At 31.5% G+C, this 17,355-nt stretch overlaps 3 protein-coding genes across 6 annotated transcripts; 1 reads left to right on the plus strand and 2 right to left on the minus strand.

The window, feature by feature from the left end:
- Window positions 894–5,306, minus strand: LOC109349229 (protein WVD2-like 7). Of its 4 annotated transcripts, XM_019589959.1 has the most exons (9): window positions 4,647–4,934; window positions 3,755–4,417; window positions 3,518–3,625; window positions 3,215–3,484; window positions 3,041–3,105; window positions 2,496–2,622; window positions 2,295–2,366; window positions 2,035–2,139; window positions 894–1,262 (listed from the first exon to the last, which is right to left on the minus strand). In XM_019589959.1, exons 2-9 carry the CDS (start codon window positions 4,415–4,417, stop codon window positions 1,197–1,199), a joined length of 1,476 nt encoding a protein of 491 aa, XP_019445504.1. In that variant the 5' UTR covers window positions 4,647–4,934; the 3' UTR covers window positions 894–1,196. The 4 variants fall into 4 exon arrangements, with proteins under 4 accessions (XP_019445504.1, XP_019445502.1, XP_019445500.1 ...); XM_019589957.1 differs by lacking the exon at window positions 4,647–4,934 and adding an exon at window positions 4,960–5,306 and having other exon boundaries at window positions 3,215–3,625; XM_019589955.1 differs by having other exon boundaries at window positions 3,215–3,625; window positions 4,647–4,932.
- LOC109349232 (germin-like protein subfamily 1 member 1) lies at window positions 5,878–6,766 on the plus strand. The gene has a single exon (XM_019589964.1). The coding sequence runs from the start codon at window positions 5,919–5,921 to the stop codon at window positions 6,591–6,593; it is 675 nt and encodes a 224-aa protein (XP_019445509.1). The 5' UTR covers window positions 5,878–5,918; the 3' UTR covers window positions 6,594–6,766.
- Window positions 9,172–11,460, minus strand: LOC109349230 (probable galacturonosyltransferase-like 9). The gene is made up of 2 exons (XM_019589960.1): window positions 9,850–11,460; window positions 9,172–9,183 (listed from the first exon to the last, which is right to left on the minus strand). Exon 1 carries the CDS (start codon window positions 11,110–11,112, stop codon window positions 9,949–9,951), a length of 1,164 nt encoding a protein of 387 aa, XP_019445505.1. The 5' UTR covers window positions 11,113–11,460; the 3' UTR covers window positions 9,172–9,183; window positions 9,850–9,948.

Raw genomic sequence — 17,355 nt, forward strand, 5'->3', positions numbered from 1 at the left:
TAGAGGATGTGCATTGGACATAAGGAGTGGTGGGGTCTTGGACCTGTCTAATTGTCTCAAATGGAGGAGGGTTAGCTTCAATTGAACTACCAAAATTGAGGCCACATTGTTCATATCTTTTATAACCAATCATGGTAAAAACAATACTATAACCACAACCTTGGTTGCAATAAAGTTCCCATATCAAAAAACATTGCCAAAGTCATGTGGAAGTGGAGCCAGAATATTTGGTTGTTGTTACTGGACCAGAGAGATCTTAAAAATGTGGGCTCACATACACCCTGTTGTAGGTTTCATTATTTTCATGTATCTCTTTTTAACAGCTAGCCCTTTCTACATAACTTTGACGAGCACATTGTTTGTTTTCGTTCCTAGAGGGGAAACCATACAAATTCCATCATTTGCACATTTTAAGTATAACAGTTGTTAGTTGAGTAATGCTTCATTGCCTGGTTATAAAAAATTAATAAAAATGCTTCATTCCCTGATTAAATTGTCAGGACTTAAGGATATTGACTAGATCAGTCAATATAGTGAGCAATCAACAATTAATAATGTATTAATTCCCATATCAGTCGGAGTACTTGTATAATAGTATAGTAATTCAATGATTCAATAATTACTCCTTTAACCTTAAATATAAAAATAAAAAATGGAGCAACTTAAACTCACAATCTGTACAATGGTTGAAACTTCAAAGTTGCTAGTGCAAGAGTAGTTGGTCGTGTACTTCACTTAATTAGCCTCTTTATTGATTCATCTGAGCATTCTTCAATTATTATGTTCCCCATTCAACAAAGTTTTGCATCATTGCATGTGAATAGGGAGATGGGTGAGCCTAGAGCAACAGGGTTTATAACATCTTAGCTTCCTAGATATATATGGTGTACTAATGGTTAGAAAGAAGAAATAATGATTCAACCTGTTACAATAAATATCTGCATTCTAACATTACAGACATTATACAATACTATTTTTCTATCTCACATATTAACCCAGGACTAGGAGGGATGTGAGGAAGAAAATTATTATCAGTAACGGATGCCTACTCCTTCCTCCTACTACTAACATTGTTCATAAGCTCCTATATAACTACAAGATTGCTTCCCTGTTGCTTCCTAATTGAGATTTTCATAGTCTTGAGTTGTGCCATAAACATTTCCCCTGAACATATCTTACCCGATCCAGACGTGTATCTAACCTCTTCTATCTCTCCTTACATCGCTTGCGGGGCTATTGAGGTTCTCCATCTTGGCATCTCCCTGCATGAGTAGACATGACATAATAATGGCGATGTTTTAGAAAACATCCTCAGCTGCAATTCAAATTGAAAATACATTGTCTGGCTGTCACCCACAAGGTGCGACTCAAGTGACATATAAGCTTGTGCTTAGCAGTTGACGGGAATCCAAATATGAATCAAGCTCGTCTAAAGCGAGTTTGTCTCTTAAGTGAGAAAGTGAATGCATTGACCCTTGGATAGAGATCTCAACCCACTAAATGATCCAAGGGTGAACGTACTCTCACTTTAGATGAACTTCTCCCAAAACTATTATTAGGGGTTCAAACCTTAGAGAAAACACTTGTGGAGAGAGACAACCAAATTATCTGTAGGGAAGATTAGTCTATGGCCAAAATAATTGATAATTCCAAAACATCAAGGCATTGTGTTTTTGCTTCCCTAGTCCCCTCATTTTCTCTAGTACTCACACACATGTAAGTAAATTATTGATAGGACAAAACTTAAGTGTTGGTCTCTAGTTACTTGTGATGTTTTCAAATACGATAATCACATGTGTATCAACTCATCGGTGAAAGTATAATGTAACTTTAATTAAAATTTAAATTTTAGACTTCGTTTCGTCATTTGCACGTGTCTCAAGAATGTAACCAATATTATGTGTTTTCAGATAGCTTCATGTTATTTAAGCTCAAAGAAATAGTCAACTTATAAAACAATTTGTGTAGGAAAAGATCTGATATACTTCACCCTAATGCTGACATGATAGAAGCTGGCAGGGGTCTAAGGCATACCTTTTGCGGGTGACGTTTTGATACTTTTTGGCCCCGATAAAAAGCTGGCAGGGGTGTGGCCTTGAAATTATGTTTTAGCGTTTTCATCTCTACCTCCTTTTCCTCCTGTGTTGAGGAATATAAAGTTTAAAAATGTCATTAATGCATATTATGTTTGAAGCACGATCAATACATGCAGACGCACTTAAGTGATGACATGGGCAGTAATATAGGAAATGCCCATCATATATGGAGAAACATTCTGTTACATGGAAGAGTACCTTGGATTTTGATTGGAGGAAGGTACTTTTTATCTCTTTTGGATTAGATTTTTCCTCTGTTTTTCTGGAAGACTGATTAGAAAACAAAAGATTAAAGAGCATAATGTGGTCAGCAAACAGTAATTCCAAATTCTAATGACTAGTACTCTTGGTACCACAGAAACTGAAATGTATGCAAAAACATCAACAACCAATCCCTACCTCTTTTCCTTTTTCAGCTCTAAAATCACTTTTTGGTCCCATGGTAGTTTGTACAGAATTTCCACTTCTTTTATCCACACTATCGACCTCAATAGGCCTATTCAAAAATAACTTCAAGAGGGTCATTCTACAGACAATTGAACTCCTTATACTTTCATCAAAACAGAAAAGCCTTAAATCTAAAATTTAGTAAGACAATGAAAAGTAAATGTAGATTTAGTCAAATCTGAAACTAGAGGGCAGATTTCAGTTCAATGGAAATGAGGTGGTTTTCATGGCAACATTTCATGGGCTAAATTTCAACAAAAAGAAAACATGGACAAACCAAGTTATAAGTAAATTTGAATAACAATAACTTTCTACGCTTCCTCATTTATTAAACATTTATCTATAGTATCCTTATTGAACTTTCCCAAGCACAACCTAATTACAAACCTTTTGAGATGCATTAATAGCATGAAGAAAAAAGGCTATGCAAGATACATCAACAAAATGAAAGTGGTACAAAATAAAAACACATTAGAATTGCCGACTCAAAAACTTACCGTCCATTTTCTTTCCGCAAAGCCGTAGATGTTGGAACTTTTGACACTGTCCCCCTCAAAGGAACCTCCAAAAAAATATATAGGGAGCATTCACAAATCAATGACACTTCTTTTGGAAAAAATGAGCATTTAACAACTACAAACAACAGCTGACCATAATGATTTTGCATTTACCTGCTTTTTGACCGGAGATCTGTCTTCAGCATAAGTTTTTGGAAGGTTGGAATTATTTTGGAATGTCTTAAATGCTCGTTTGACTATGTCCTTATCCCCCATTTTCTCCATAATGGAAGATTTCCTCATTGTAGTATGAGGAGCTGGACCAGGATTACTTGGACCTAAGCTCAGGGACATGTGCAAAGATTTGTTAGCAACTTTTCTGCTCTCAGCACCAGAAGTAATTGGCCTTCTAGATAAAGATGGAGAACCTCCCTTTTTAGTTGAAGGACCAGATGCCAATATTTTGGTTGGAATTGATGTAGGCTTTGAACTTCTTGGTGTGGAAATTTGGGATGCTTTGGCTGTAGGTATCATTGATTTCTTCTTTGTCTTTGCTCCAAAGCTTCCCCTATCTTTGGGGGTAACCTATCCAAAATAGATGGTGAGAAATAAGAAACTAGATTATTAAATACCAAAATCCTGAACCATTATAAATTATGATTCACCAGATCACAAGTGAACATGAATTTCACATACATATGGACTAAAGCAAACCTTATGTTCCTTTGGATGATCCAATTTTACATTGTTAGCTTCAATTTGGGAAGACTTCTCTTTCTCCTTGTACATAACATGTGAAATTTCCTTCACATCTTCAGCTTCAATGTTAAGACTTTCTTCTTGTTTAATGCAGACATCTACTTCGGGTGGATGAAACTGTCCGGAACTATGTGATCCATAATCCAGTCCTTTGCTCTCTCCCTTAAATGGTGTACTTTGACAATCTCTTGAAACTGAAATTTCCTCCTCCAAATTATCCACTTCGGTCCTACTGACCTCACCAAATGAACCGGTTTCATACTTAACCGCTTCAACAGAATCTTGTGTGTTGGATATATCAAATTCTGCATTAATCCCGCAACTGTTATCACTCAGATTTAAACAGTTTCGATCTTCTGATCCAAAGGATTCTTCCTTCGCATCCTTCTCTTGATCCAGCAATTCGGCTTTCCGAGCAGCAATCTTCTTGTAATGTGCTTCAAAGTAAGCTTTTTTCTGTGCTACAGATCCAGGTGTGGCACATCTCTCAACCTCTTCCAAGTACTTATTTGGTGAGAAAGAAGACCATCTTTCCCAAGACAGAGATTCGTTCTCAAATCTACCAAATGAAACAGATACTTGCAAAGCAGAATTGGAAACACCAGTAGTCTCTCCCATCTAATTATATATATATCAGAGAAAAAACAAAAATAAAAATTGTGTACATAATTGCAAGCAACCAACACAAGGGTAACTCACAACAAAACCAAAAAACACATGATTTTAACAATCATAAATTGGGCAGTGATTTAACCACACAAAGCCAGATAGATAGATTTGCAAGGAACAATAATAGTAAAAATAAAAAACTTTAATCTGAAACAACCATAATGACAAAAGGGTTTACCTTATCTTCAAATGTTGTTGCATCTACAACAAATTCACCCAGAGAAATAAATTACCACTACTCATCTACAACCCCTAAAGACACAGAAAATATGCAAAAGCATGGCATGTAAAGAAGCAGTGAAAGAATAATCATCCATGGGGAATTCACTGAAAACACCAAGAGTAAGAATTGTGACTATAGGAAAGAGAAAACTACAAAAAAGAATTGAAAAAAATGATATGAATAAAGGAATGGCAGGGACAAGTGCATGTGGAATTGTGGGGTTAGAAGTGATAACACATTGCTTGTTTACTTCCAATTTCTAACTTACCTTTTTCTACAGTAACCAATATTTTGTCTGCCTATGGTACTTCAGGAAACTCCTATGATGATAAACCCAATCATTAATACAAAGCAATCCAAATGAAAGTAAAGTGAAAAGTAACTTCAGGCCCTCCTCAAGTGGTTCTAGATTATAAGTTCACAACTATGTTGTATTCCCAAAAGATGATTTAACTTTTAATGGCAATGAGTATCAATGCTTTCAGTGCAGTCCAAGGTTGAAGAAATTTAGACTTCAGATATCAAAATAAAATGACACAGAATTTATGATAAGAAGACCAAAAGGATACAAACTTTTCAGCAAATAATTTATGTGGGTAAATGAGATTAGCTGGCTCAAATTAAGGAGCCTTAACCAAACAAGAAAACAAGGAAATCACAAGCCGCAATTATCATTATGAATAACTATTGTATTTTAATACTTATGTGATTAATAGTATGACTTTATATATACACTTTTAGTTTTTATATAATTGGTAAATCATTCATAATTTATATATATATATAACTTTTTTTAATATAATATTTATTCATTTGTCATCGTAAAGATATATATATATACATTATGATATATATAATTTATTTAGTATAAGACTTTGTTAGATCACAGAATAACTAAAATGTCTGTCAAATGTTTGATTTTTGGGAACGGCCCTCGTTAATAGAAGCAAGGGATTAGTTCATTATGGGCCCAAACCCATTTAATCAAGGAAGCTTGCAAAGGTGGGTGGCTTATCATGACTTGATCACATTTCCTTTAACTTGCCTTATCACTTCCTCTTCCTATGCTCTGAAGCTACTCAAAATATAAATGTCATGTTAAAATTAATATCACCATCTACCACCTGCTCTATCTATCTCTCTAATTATGTGTCTCACCCTATATATATAACATGGCATAACACTACCACAATCTGTATCAATTGTTTGACTTGTTTCCTGGTACATATGAAAGCAAAAATGAGAACCCATTTTCACTCTCTCCCACTATTACTTTTCACTCTATCTCTTTTATTGGGTCAGTCCAAACCCGACCCAGACCCAATTCAAGACTACTGTATTGCAGATAACACTAACACATTTTTCATCAATGGTGTACCATGCATTAATCCAAAACAAGCTTCCTCATCCCATTTTGTCACATCTGCATTATCCAAGTCTGGTAACACTAGTAGTAACAAATTCGGCTTCAGTGTCACATCCACCAACACTGTTAACCTTCCTGGGCTTAACACATTGGGACTTGTATTGGTCCGGGTTGATATAGAGGGTAATGGGATTGTGCCACCTCACTCACACCCACGGGCCTCAGAAGTTACCACTTGTCTCAAGGGCCAGCTTCTTGTGGGCTTTATTGATACAATGAATCGTGTTTTTACTCAGAACTTAAAGCCCGGTGAATCATTTGTGTTCCCTAAGGGTCTGATCCATTTCTTGTTCAACCGTGACTCTAAGCAGCCAGCATTGGCCTTGTCTGGTCTCAATAGCCAGAACCCAGGTGTACAATTAGCATCTGTTGCAACATTTGCTAGCAAGCCTCCTATTCCTGATCCAATTCTTAAGAAGGCTTTCCAAATTAGTGACAAGGAATTGGACATGATGCGTAGAAACCTTGGAGGATGATCATGTTGGTGATTCAACTATTTGTTATTGTACAAAGTGTGTCACGATCTTATATTATCGATTATACAAAGATTAATGTCTTTTGTCTTGTAGTAATTTCCAAATCTTCGAAGGAAAAAGTTATTCCTCTACTCATACCATTACAATAAGTTATGTTTATTAATTAACCTGTTAATTTCATTTTGTTACAGAAATGGTGCAAATAACAATTGGCAGAATGTTTTGCACTCAATCTTGTATATTGTTCAAATTTGAACTTCTGTTCAATGGGTAGAGCTTTGTGCACTTGATAATAGATATACACTTGCTCATTCTCTTTGTGCTAACTTCTAACCAAGGACTTAGGATTTAGAGCCAAAAGTCCAAATCAACGAACCACTGAGGAGTAGAAAATGATAAGAAATATAGAAATACAAAACATTAGTGATATTTCTACAACTTTTTTTCAATACACCACACCTTACACTTCCTCTGACACTTTCTATCTCTCGCTTTAAAACATATATAAATGTATATTTGTATTAATCATTAGTTCAATTGCATAAGTAAATGCATAATTTCAAATGAATTGAAATTGTGTCGGTGTATCTCATCCGGTTACATTTGGGGAACCACGAGAGCTAGCAATGACTTCATATAGGACATTTGCCGCATAAGTTCTCTTATATATCAACACAGAGATGAAGGGAAGGAAAAGTTAAACTGTATCTAAATTGACTATAATACAATATCAGTGTAAAAAATTATATGTATCATTTATTGTTCTTTTGTATTTTTTTTAAAGAATTAACAACGACTAAATATAAATGATGAATAATATATAAAACTCATGCAACGTTGATGCATTCATTTTTTTCTTATCTAAATTTATATCATAGCATAATGTATACACATAACCTTTAAACGTGGGTGTCAATGAGTTATGTGAAATAAAATAGAGTGATAGAATTAAGGTTTTCCTTATCAGATAGCAAAATCGGCCATACTCCATGTTTTTCCTGCAAAAAGTTCACAAAATTGAAGTGGCGCATGTCTGCATTATCATGATACAATTGTATACCTTACTTCTTTTAAAATGAACTAACCATCATGCGGGTACATATACATTGATAAATATAAAATTCGTTCAATAAAATAAGAATGTTATATCTATGTACCGATAGTATAAAGATTATATATAATTGGTATGTTATTTATCATTCATTGACAATATAGAAATCTCTTACACTATTAATATTAATATATACATTTTTTCTCATAAAATAAAAAGAAATTGAATAAATTAATTGGAAAGAAAAAATATTTTCTTATATTTTATATGAAACTAGACAAATTACATTAGGATTGAGATATTAAATAATAATATTTTCATAATTTATTTGAATTTTCATTCTTTTTTATATTACACATGCAAACCATTAATATTGCCCAATACAAATGTATTTGAGTTTGGACGGTAAAAAAGTCAAGCAAATGAACTAAATTTATAAGTTTTGGCTAAAAGTTTTTAGTTTGTTTAATCATGTGAGTCAAACTTAAAACTTGAATTTGGGTTATTTAAAATATTAAAACTTAAAATTTGATTGTTTTTTATTTTATCAATTTTCTCTTCATGTTAATTGGATTTAACAAAAAGAAGTATATTAGTAAATAAAAATTAAATAGAAATAAAATTAGTCATAAAAATCTTAACTTTGAGGCGATATAATAATAATAATAAATAAAGAGGGTAATATGTAAGCACTATAGTGTAAACATTTATAATTAGCCCATCATTCACCAATTATTTATATAATTTTTGGAATAGTCACTAATAATTAAAAAAATGAATGATAGATTTTTCTTGTAAACAAATATGTAAACATGCCTACCTATACATGTATGGATTATTTCTGTTATGATTCATTTAAATAATCAAATGTAACTCTAATTTAAATATTATTTGTTCAAAATAAATAAGTTTAACTGAGTATATAGTAATTCAAACTTAAATAATTCACAAATAATTGACTTATTTACTTAGTTACCTGTCATCATTATAATTCTTTTTTCTCACCAATATATAATGATTCATGAATAAAAAGAACTCATTAAATATATTGTACTAGTTTATTGGAAAATTATGTTACAAGCACCGAGAGGACATTATTAATACTATTTTCAGTAAAAATGATATACATACTTATAAAAAACAATATCTATAAGATAAATATAATATCTATATATTAATAATGTAAAAAATTATACATGATTAATACATTAACCTCCATTCAATTGAATTATTTATATTTAAAAGTCATTTAATAATAATTATCTATAAATAATAGATGAACAATCATGTTATAAAAATCTATTCATTGTGAGTGTTTTATCAAGAAATGTTATTATATGTGATAAACTTAACTAAGAGCACCACTGACAAACAACCCCAAATATTTGTCCTTATTACTGATACCTTCCTTGGATTCTCATCTACGTCTTCAGCTGACCCGTGACGTAAATTGTTTGAACAAAATTGCCAGTAAAGACGAACTTCCCACCATTTAACCTTACGTGTAAAAGTTTCCATTTAACGCGAGGTTACTGGGCTCTGAAGTAGATACAATGAGAATGAGGAAAAAAAATGGAGATTTTTAAATGAATTCTTCACCCAAAAAAAATGAATAGTAGATGAAACATCCTCTCTTCATATTGTTTTTGTTTATTTTTTATAAGTTAGAAAAAAAATTATAAACAAAGAAAAAGAAGAAAAAACAACATATTCAAGATAAGTCGTAGTGAAGCCATGGAGAAGTTATACTCTTTCTATCATAATCTACTTCATTTTAACTTAACTTTAAGTCGTAGTGAAGCCATGATCAATACATAAATCATAGTTTTGATGAGAAGCAATGTATCATCACAAGCAACTTGTGTGTGCTTATGATAAAACATATCAAAACCCAACGCTTTGCCATCACTCATTGTCATAAGTAGAAAGGGCAACAAAAGATGATTAAAACACAATCCAAATAAAACAATGAACAACTATCTCTTATTCGGCACTTTGCTTGGCACAATACAATCAATGGTCCCATACAAAGAACTGAAAATCCCCACCGACCAAAATTGTTCCAAGACATGGAACCCCCAGCACCAAAAATAAATGAATTGAAATTTCATATGTAAAACATAAGAATTAAAATGAAAATAATAGAGAACAGAAAAAGAATTCTACAGAAAGAATTCAAGAAAGAAAAAATATCCCAGCCATCACTTTAGAATAATGCCTTCTTCTTCTTCTTCTTCTTCCACTAACCAATCTCTGTACACCATTAACGAAGAATATCTTCACAACAAGAATTGTGCCAAAGAATTATAACATATCATGCGCATAACCAACCAATATGGAAGAAGAGAAGCTCCAATTCTGCTCCTCCTCCTCCTCCTTTTCCCCGTTATGATGATGAACAAGATGTGGCTTATACAAATCATAAGGCTCCCAAAGACTATCCAAAGGACAAGGATTCTTCTCATCAAGCCTAACCCATGGTTTCCCTTTCCCACTCCAATGCAAAAGACTAACAGGACCAGGATGCAATAACCTACAAACCCCATTCACATTATCACCCCCTAACCCATGCTGATTCCACCTATGATCTATAGCCTCAACATTCCCACCAAATACAAGCAAAAAAGGAGGCAATGACCCCAACTCATAAATCCTCTTCTTCTTTTGCAACTCCATCCAAGCTTCAATTTTTTTCCTATAATTCCCTTCCCTCCACCTTACCAGGTCCATTATCATCACCCCAGTGTTGAAATAACACGGCTTTCTAGAAGAAAATACACGTGCCAATAAAGGGTCACTCCAGAACTCATCGGTGAAGTACTTCGTGAAATTTGCGTGGCAATATTCTGGTGCACCGATCACACGTGTTCCTGTGAGTGACACGTTCCAGAGTTTGTGTATGTCATCAACTACGATTATATCTGAATCGAGGTAGATAACTCGGTCAACGCAAGGGTCAAGCATGTCACCAAGGTAGTTCCTTGCGTAGTTCAATGGGTTCTCGAGGGCTTGTCTTATTGAAGAAGATATCAGGTTTATGACTGTGTCTTCTCTAAAGATGTAAGCTTTAAAGTTCAAAGAAGGGAAAGTGGATTGAACTAAACGGGTAAGGATCCGTGGGGAAACTGGATCGAACTCCGCGGATATGAAATGGAAAAACACGTTCTCAGGGCAAGAAGAGTGGCGGAGGACGGAATGCACGGCGGCGATGGAGCCGCGGAGGTAGCCGGAGTCAAGGGTCATGGCGATGTGAACCAAAGACGGGTCACATGAAAGGAACGATACTCGGTTACCCGACCCGGGGCAAAACTCCCCGTTTCGGTACTCTGGAGCCTCCGTGAAGTCGGAGAGACTGTTGACGGCGGCAACGACGGAGGTTGGGAAGGAGCGAATGCCGAGAGAGAAGGGTGGGAAGAGGAGACATAGAATGAGGTATAAAACGACGGCGTTTAAGCGATTGGGAAGCATTTGACAGTGTTTTGGTAATTGGGTTGATTAGGTATGTGGAAAGATTGAATCTTTGAGAAGAAAAAAAATGATTGGGGCTGGTGTTTGGGAAAGTGATTAGAACGCTATATCACAGAAATGGATTAAAATTATTACCAAAGAGACCAAATAAAAGAAAGAGCTTTGAATGTTGCAATTTCATGGCTTCTGGTTTTTCTTATTTTTCATTTTTCGTTACAAATAATAAGGTTTGGGTTTTTTCTTGGTTTTCTGTGGAACCAAGAGAGAGAAGCTCAAGAAATGAAAGAGCTTTCTGGAGTTCTGAGATAAGAGAAATCTATGAACTACTTACTTATATGAGAGCCATTGATTCATCACTGTCTCTGTTGCTAACTGTTTTTTCTATAATTTATCTTTGTTTTTTTTTTCTCTCTGTTTTTTTCTTCCATAAGGGAGTACTGTTAAGCAAAGAATCCTCACTTCTTTTTATTTCCTTTGTTATTATATCTTTTTGGTATAGTAATCATTTTTTGTTGCTTGTTAAGTGTGATGGTTTTACTTATGTTTATTATTATCGGTTTGATTTTTCTATTAAATGGTATGCCATTTTTTCATATATATTATTGGTGCAATTTTTCCTTCTAAGGATGACTTGGGCAACATATAGGTGTTTTTAACCTTTTTTTTTATAATCGAAGGTTTTCTCTTACTTTATGGTTAAGCATTTAACCATTTTTGAAGTTTTGAGTTGTCTCCTAGCAAATTTTGATTTCAGGAATCAAAATTTTGATAATTTGATATGTATTATATAAATTTAGCGTTAAGAATAAAATTTAAAAGAGCTCTTACGCTAACTAAAGAGGTTAACTATAACTGATTTAATTTAGAAAACTAATAATGTGAAATTTTGAAAATGTTGGGGATTTTGGTTGTGTACTTGTGTTGGGGTGAAGGAATCCATTCACGAGCATACAAGGAGAGACCACCAAGGACAGGTGGGTTTGCAATTTATGAATACGTGCCAACCACATTTGATGTTGTAAGCTGTGTGAGTATTCGAATTGAATCTGAATTCAATACCAAGATGTCAAATATATTATTGACTGAAAATTTATACACCGTCAGTAGTGTAAATATTTATATACAGATATCATATTATTCATCTTTTATTTTAATTACTTTTTCTGAAAAGTAAAAAATTATTAAATATAATAGTATATGATATGGTGACAATATATAAAACTCATACACTTTCATTATATAAATGTTTTTTTTTTGTCTATATTATTTGGGTAAAGATTTTGTTAGATACACCAATATATAAAGTCCTATATGCCAAAAAAGGTAGTCCATTAAAACTTTTACATCTGAAATTAAAGGTGGTTCTTTTTTCTTGATTGATTAATTAAATAAACAAAACCTCTTTTTATTACTTATAGAATGATGAGATATTCAGTACTAAAAAAACTACCCATTGGATTAGTGTTTAAAATACCAAACCATCATTAATTTCTTACCAAAAAACAAATTTTGATATTAGTTTCTTTTAATTTGAATTAAGAATTATCTACCTAACATAAATTACACCACCTGACAGCTATAAACTGCTCATTTCGCCGGATTGAGAACTTATTAGCTCAAATTCAAAATGTCGTTCTTAATGAGAGAGTAATTTCTATGTCTTTCAAAAGGGGGGGGCACATAAGAAATGGGAGAATATTAAATTATTAATTCCTAGAATTTAAGAGTTTAATATATTTATCTATATCTATATTTATTATAAAACCAAAACATGTTGTAATCACCCACCATGGTGTAATTCTATTTTGCCCTCACATGTTTTCTATTTTGTACACAAAAAACCATATAATCTAATGTCCATATCACAATTACATGTCCCATATTATTTTCTTAATTGTGTCTTCTTCTTAATTTTGTAACCACAACATTTTTTTCTTTACTTACGAAACAAAAAATATTTTATAATGATAGTTATCGCTTTAGGTATGTTCACACGACTTCAATATTCAATAATAACGCTCTATAAATATGATTTTTCTCTAAATTTTATCATATTAAAGAAAAATCATTAATTGAGTTATAATTTTATTATTTTGTGCAGTAAGATTATTTGAATAATTTCGCCTCAATTATACACTTTATCTACAAAACTAATTACAAGTGATTCAATTATTTAAATAAATAATTACATTCCAAACAATTAATGTGTTGACAGACACGAAAATATTTATCAACATGATAGTGTAGTATAAAAGTTTTTTATATCATTGTTGTTTCATACTTTCATTCACCATTAATGTGTTCTCATTGTAGACTATCATTCAAAAATAATATATATGAAAAAGTATAGATTATTGATTGCATACAAAATATTGCAATACATGTATAAGAGTATTAATGTTTTCTCTTCTATTTCCTTTTAATTATGTTTCAAAATTGTTTTACCTTATTAAAAATGGTAATTAAGATTTCTATTTTTTAAAATATTATATTCAATACAAGCTACTAATTATTTTTGCTATTGACTATTTTAGTTGGAACTCTAAAAATATTAATTAATATGTAGTCAAATAAAAGAGAACATTTTTTTCTAAAATAAAAAGCGAGACCAATATTACCATGGATCTAAGATACAAGGGATAGGAATAAAAGTGCATCCACATTATCAACACAAAATCCTCATACATCATAAAATGTGATATATATTCTATGTGGATCAATCATTAATAAATAAAGTATCACTTTGTGATATATGATACTTTTTATGTTGTATAAGGATTTGTAAGAGGATTAATAGAATGATCTATCATTTTCTAAAATTTAATTTAACTTATTTACTCAAAATTATTACAAATACTATCTCATCCCACTTTCATTTGTGTTCTGAAATTTTCCCTTTATTTGGCTTTAGAAAATTAACAAGGCATTACTTTCTTTTCTTATTTAGTATTTTGTCCTATATTGTCATATATTAATTACAAACTACTTATATTGAAAATAGAAATAATATTGATACTTTTAATATAATAATAATATGCATTGTTAATATTTTAGTCAAAATGCATTATAATATGTAGTTATCACATTTAATAATTGTCTTAATATACATAATAGAGGTGAGTGACCCTTCCTTCTCATTGGGCACAACCCAATCATGATCCGGTCCAAATACGGACGGGTCTGATCGGGTATAGGGTCGTGTTAAAAAACTGACACGATCAATATTCAAGGTCGGGTAGAGACCAAACATGACTCGAACTGGACCGTCTCATGGTCACTTACACATCACGTTTATATGTATTTCTACTCAAACGTGTAGAGAGTAATGATACCTTTTTAGTCGAAAATATCATTTCTTCTTCAATTTTTCTATAATATATACATGATTAATATATACACATATCATTTTATATGTCAAACTACATATTCATAATAATAAATAATATTGAGAAATATTTATCTAAAATAAGTATGCATTATATTTAACGGGTCTAGGGTTAGGTTTAAAGGCTGACTCGATCGCTATTTAGGGTTGGGTTAGCTTCAGGTCTAGGGCCGGATCCATATTCAAAAAAGGACCCGACCAATATTTAGGGTCGGGTAAGGACAAGCCTTAACCCATCCCAAACCAATCTATGCTCACCCTAATACATAACATTAAACGGACAATATAAATGGGAATGAGAAATTATATATTTTAAAATTTGTTTTGAAATTTTAAGCTATATATTCATCTATTGCTCACTTCTCTATCCCATTTTAATTATCAATTTAAGGTAAAATAACCATTAGTTTTCAATATGAAATATTGTACTTTGACCATAATATCTTTAATAACTAATGTCATAGGGATCGTACCGAGTAGTTTGACCAGTCCGATTGTTACCTTAGTCAAATAAAGGATTGAATAACTTTGAAATCGGGAAATTCTAATATGATTGTGTTAAACTTGGTTAAATGGAATAAGGATAAAATAAATCCATCAATTCACTTGAAATTAAAAAAATAAACCATAACAATATTTTGATGTTTTATTTTGTTCAATCTAAAAAAGATTAATGTATATTATTTCAATATAATTATACATAATTTGAAATTATATAAAATTTTACATTTGATGGATACTAATTATATTTGACATCATTTAATTGGATCAGACAATTTAACTGATTAAATCTAATTAAGAATCTCTTCTAATGCACTCGGGTTTCATAAGGGCAGACATATGGGAAAATAGCTGGTTAATACTTTTTAATTTTCCAAAATGAAATATAATATGGAAAGTTGAAATTTTATAATTTTAGTGAGACACAATGGAGTAATTGTTGATATGAAAACAAAACTCAAATCATATTTGATTAATCTAATGTGATTTCAAATGGTACACGCTTTTTTACCTTAAGCAAGAGTCGTGTTCAAGACTTTTGCATATATAAAAAAATCTTTTTCTGAAGAGCTATCCTACTATATTGTAGATTTTATCAACTATAATAGGTTTTTTTCCATGTAGGAGATGTGTCTAGAGTCTAGACAAAAAAGAATTAATAATTCTTCCAAAATGATTTTATACATTTTGAAATTCGAGGAAGAATAAAACTACTACCAATAGCGAGATACTAATCTTCTTAGGGTGTAAAGAATGGCAATTTTTTTATTTATCTACAATGCAAAAATTAAATTTATCTTAGCATGCTTTAAAAAGATCATTTTTATAGACTAAATACTACTTTTTTACTAACCACTAAAAAAATGATATAGTGATATAAAATATCATCAAGTCATCATATATTTTATAAGTTTAAATATCATTATTTTGATCTACAAGATTAACACTTGGTAAGAGACAATGATGTACAAAAAGAATTAGCTCCTGATACATAAATATCATTAATTAAACAGTGTCATTGATTATTATAATCTAAAGAATCAATGAAACGTATTAAAAATATTGAAATTCCTATCATGGGTTATATTTAGTAACTACTAGTAGTAGGTAGCTAAAATGTTAGTATGTTATACTATTATTATACAATACAATTATAAAAGCTTACCAAATCTTAAAATTTAATGGTTAAAACAAAAGAGTTGGAAAACAAACATGATCCGCAACAACCACATAGCACTGATGTCTGAGAGGTATATATTATTTAATATTCTTGATGACGTGGGTAAGAGACACTTTACACACATTAGTTTCAGTGGCAGGTGTTCCACAACCTTCATAAAAAGAAATCAGTGACAGGTCACATAATAATTTCGCAAATGAACAGAACACTAAAAAGAGATAAATTATATTGATGACATATGTTATATTATTTCTTATTGTATAAGTTGGAAGGTGAATTATAGAAGAATATATTATTTTTTATTTTTTGGGACAATAATTATATTAATATTTTAAACTACTATAAAAATAAAAAGTTTGTTTGTTCTTTGCGTTCAATGATGGGAAGCCAGTTGTGAAGAGATGAAATTGTGGTAATGTAGACATGGCTTGGCTGGCAGAATCCAACGACCAAATTTGTTCAAGCATCCCATTGGTTTACTCAACCCATGTGATCACGTGCAACCCCCAATAATTCCACTCTCGGACTTTCTTTCAAAAACAAATTTTTAATAGTTCCTAGTTAGTTGGTTATACAAAAAAAATTATTGTATGATACTAATTTTCATTTATTCTAGTATTCAAATTTTTTGTTTCACTCTCAACCCTTCATTCCATTAGTCATTTTGGCTATGTACATCATATAGAAAAAATCATCTTGAGTATTGAAGAGGAATTATTAATTTTATTTTTTGTATTTATAATTAAAAATATTATCATATTATATATAAAGTATAAAAGTGTTATTTTCCATACATTTCCCGCTCTAGATGATCATGACCAAAGTATTTCTAAATCTTAATTAAGTTTGATTCTTCTCTTATAATTCAAGAGTCATAAATTGAATTGAATTACCCACGCATGCAACAGTGCCATGTGTAATTTATTATCTTTTATGAAAAGGAAATATTTCTAAAAGAAAAGTTCACTTAATTTCCAATATTTACCTTAAAATTTGGAATTGTTTCCAAAAAAATACTTAAAATTTGAAATAATCACTTTTAGAGTGAGAAAACATTGATTAATTATAATTTGCTTTAAATTAAAAGTGACTTCAGTAATTTATTATTTCGTTTTTTATTTCTTGTTAGATTTGTCAAATACAAATAATGATATTTAACCGGTATCAGAGGGAATTG

Source organism: Lupinus angustifolius, chromosome LG06 (genome assembly GCF_001865875.1).
Source record: "Lupinus angustifolius cultivar Tanjil chromosome LG06, LupAngTanjil_v1.0, whole genome shotgun sequence".
NCBI lineage: Eukaryota > Viridiplantae > Streptophyta > Magnoliopsida > Fabales > Fabaceae > Lupinus > Lupinus angustifolius.

What these genes read in the sequence shown, in the direction of transcription:
- LOC109349229 (XM_019589957.1), bottom strand. Translation starts at nt 4,417, where the DNA reads ATGGGAGAGACTACTGGTGTTTCCAATTCTGCTTTGCAAGTATCTGTT. An exon ending in TTGCGGAAAGAAAATGGACG is followed by an intron (nt 2,623 to 3,040) that starts GTAAGTTTTTGA and finishes AATTGTCTGTAG; the next exon opens with AATGACCCTCTTGAAGTTAT. An exon ending in CAAAACGTCACCCGCAAAAG is followed by an intron (nt 1,263 to 2,034) that starts GTATGCCTTAGA and finishes CTACTCATGCAG; the next exon opens with GGAGATGCCAAGATGGAGAA.
- LOC109349232 (XM_019589964.1), top strand. Translation starts at nt 5,919, where the DNA reads ATGAAAGCAAAAATGAGAACCCATTTTCACTCTCTCCCACTATTACTT.
- LOC109349230 (XM_019589960.1), bottom strand. Translation starts at nt 11,112, where the DNA reads ATGCTTCCCAATCGCTTAAACGCCGTCGTTTTATACCTCATTCTATGT.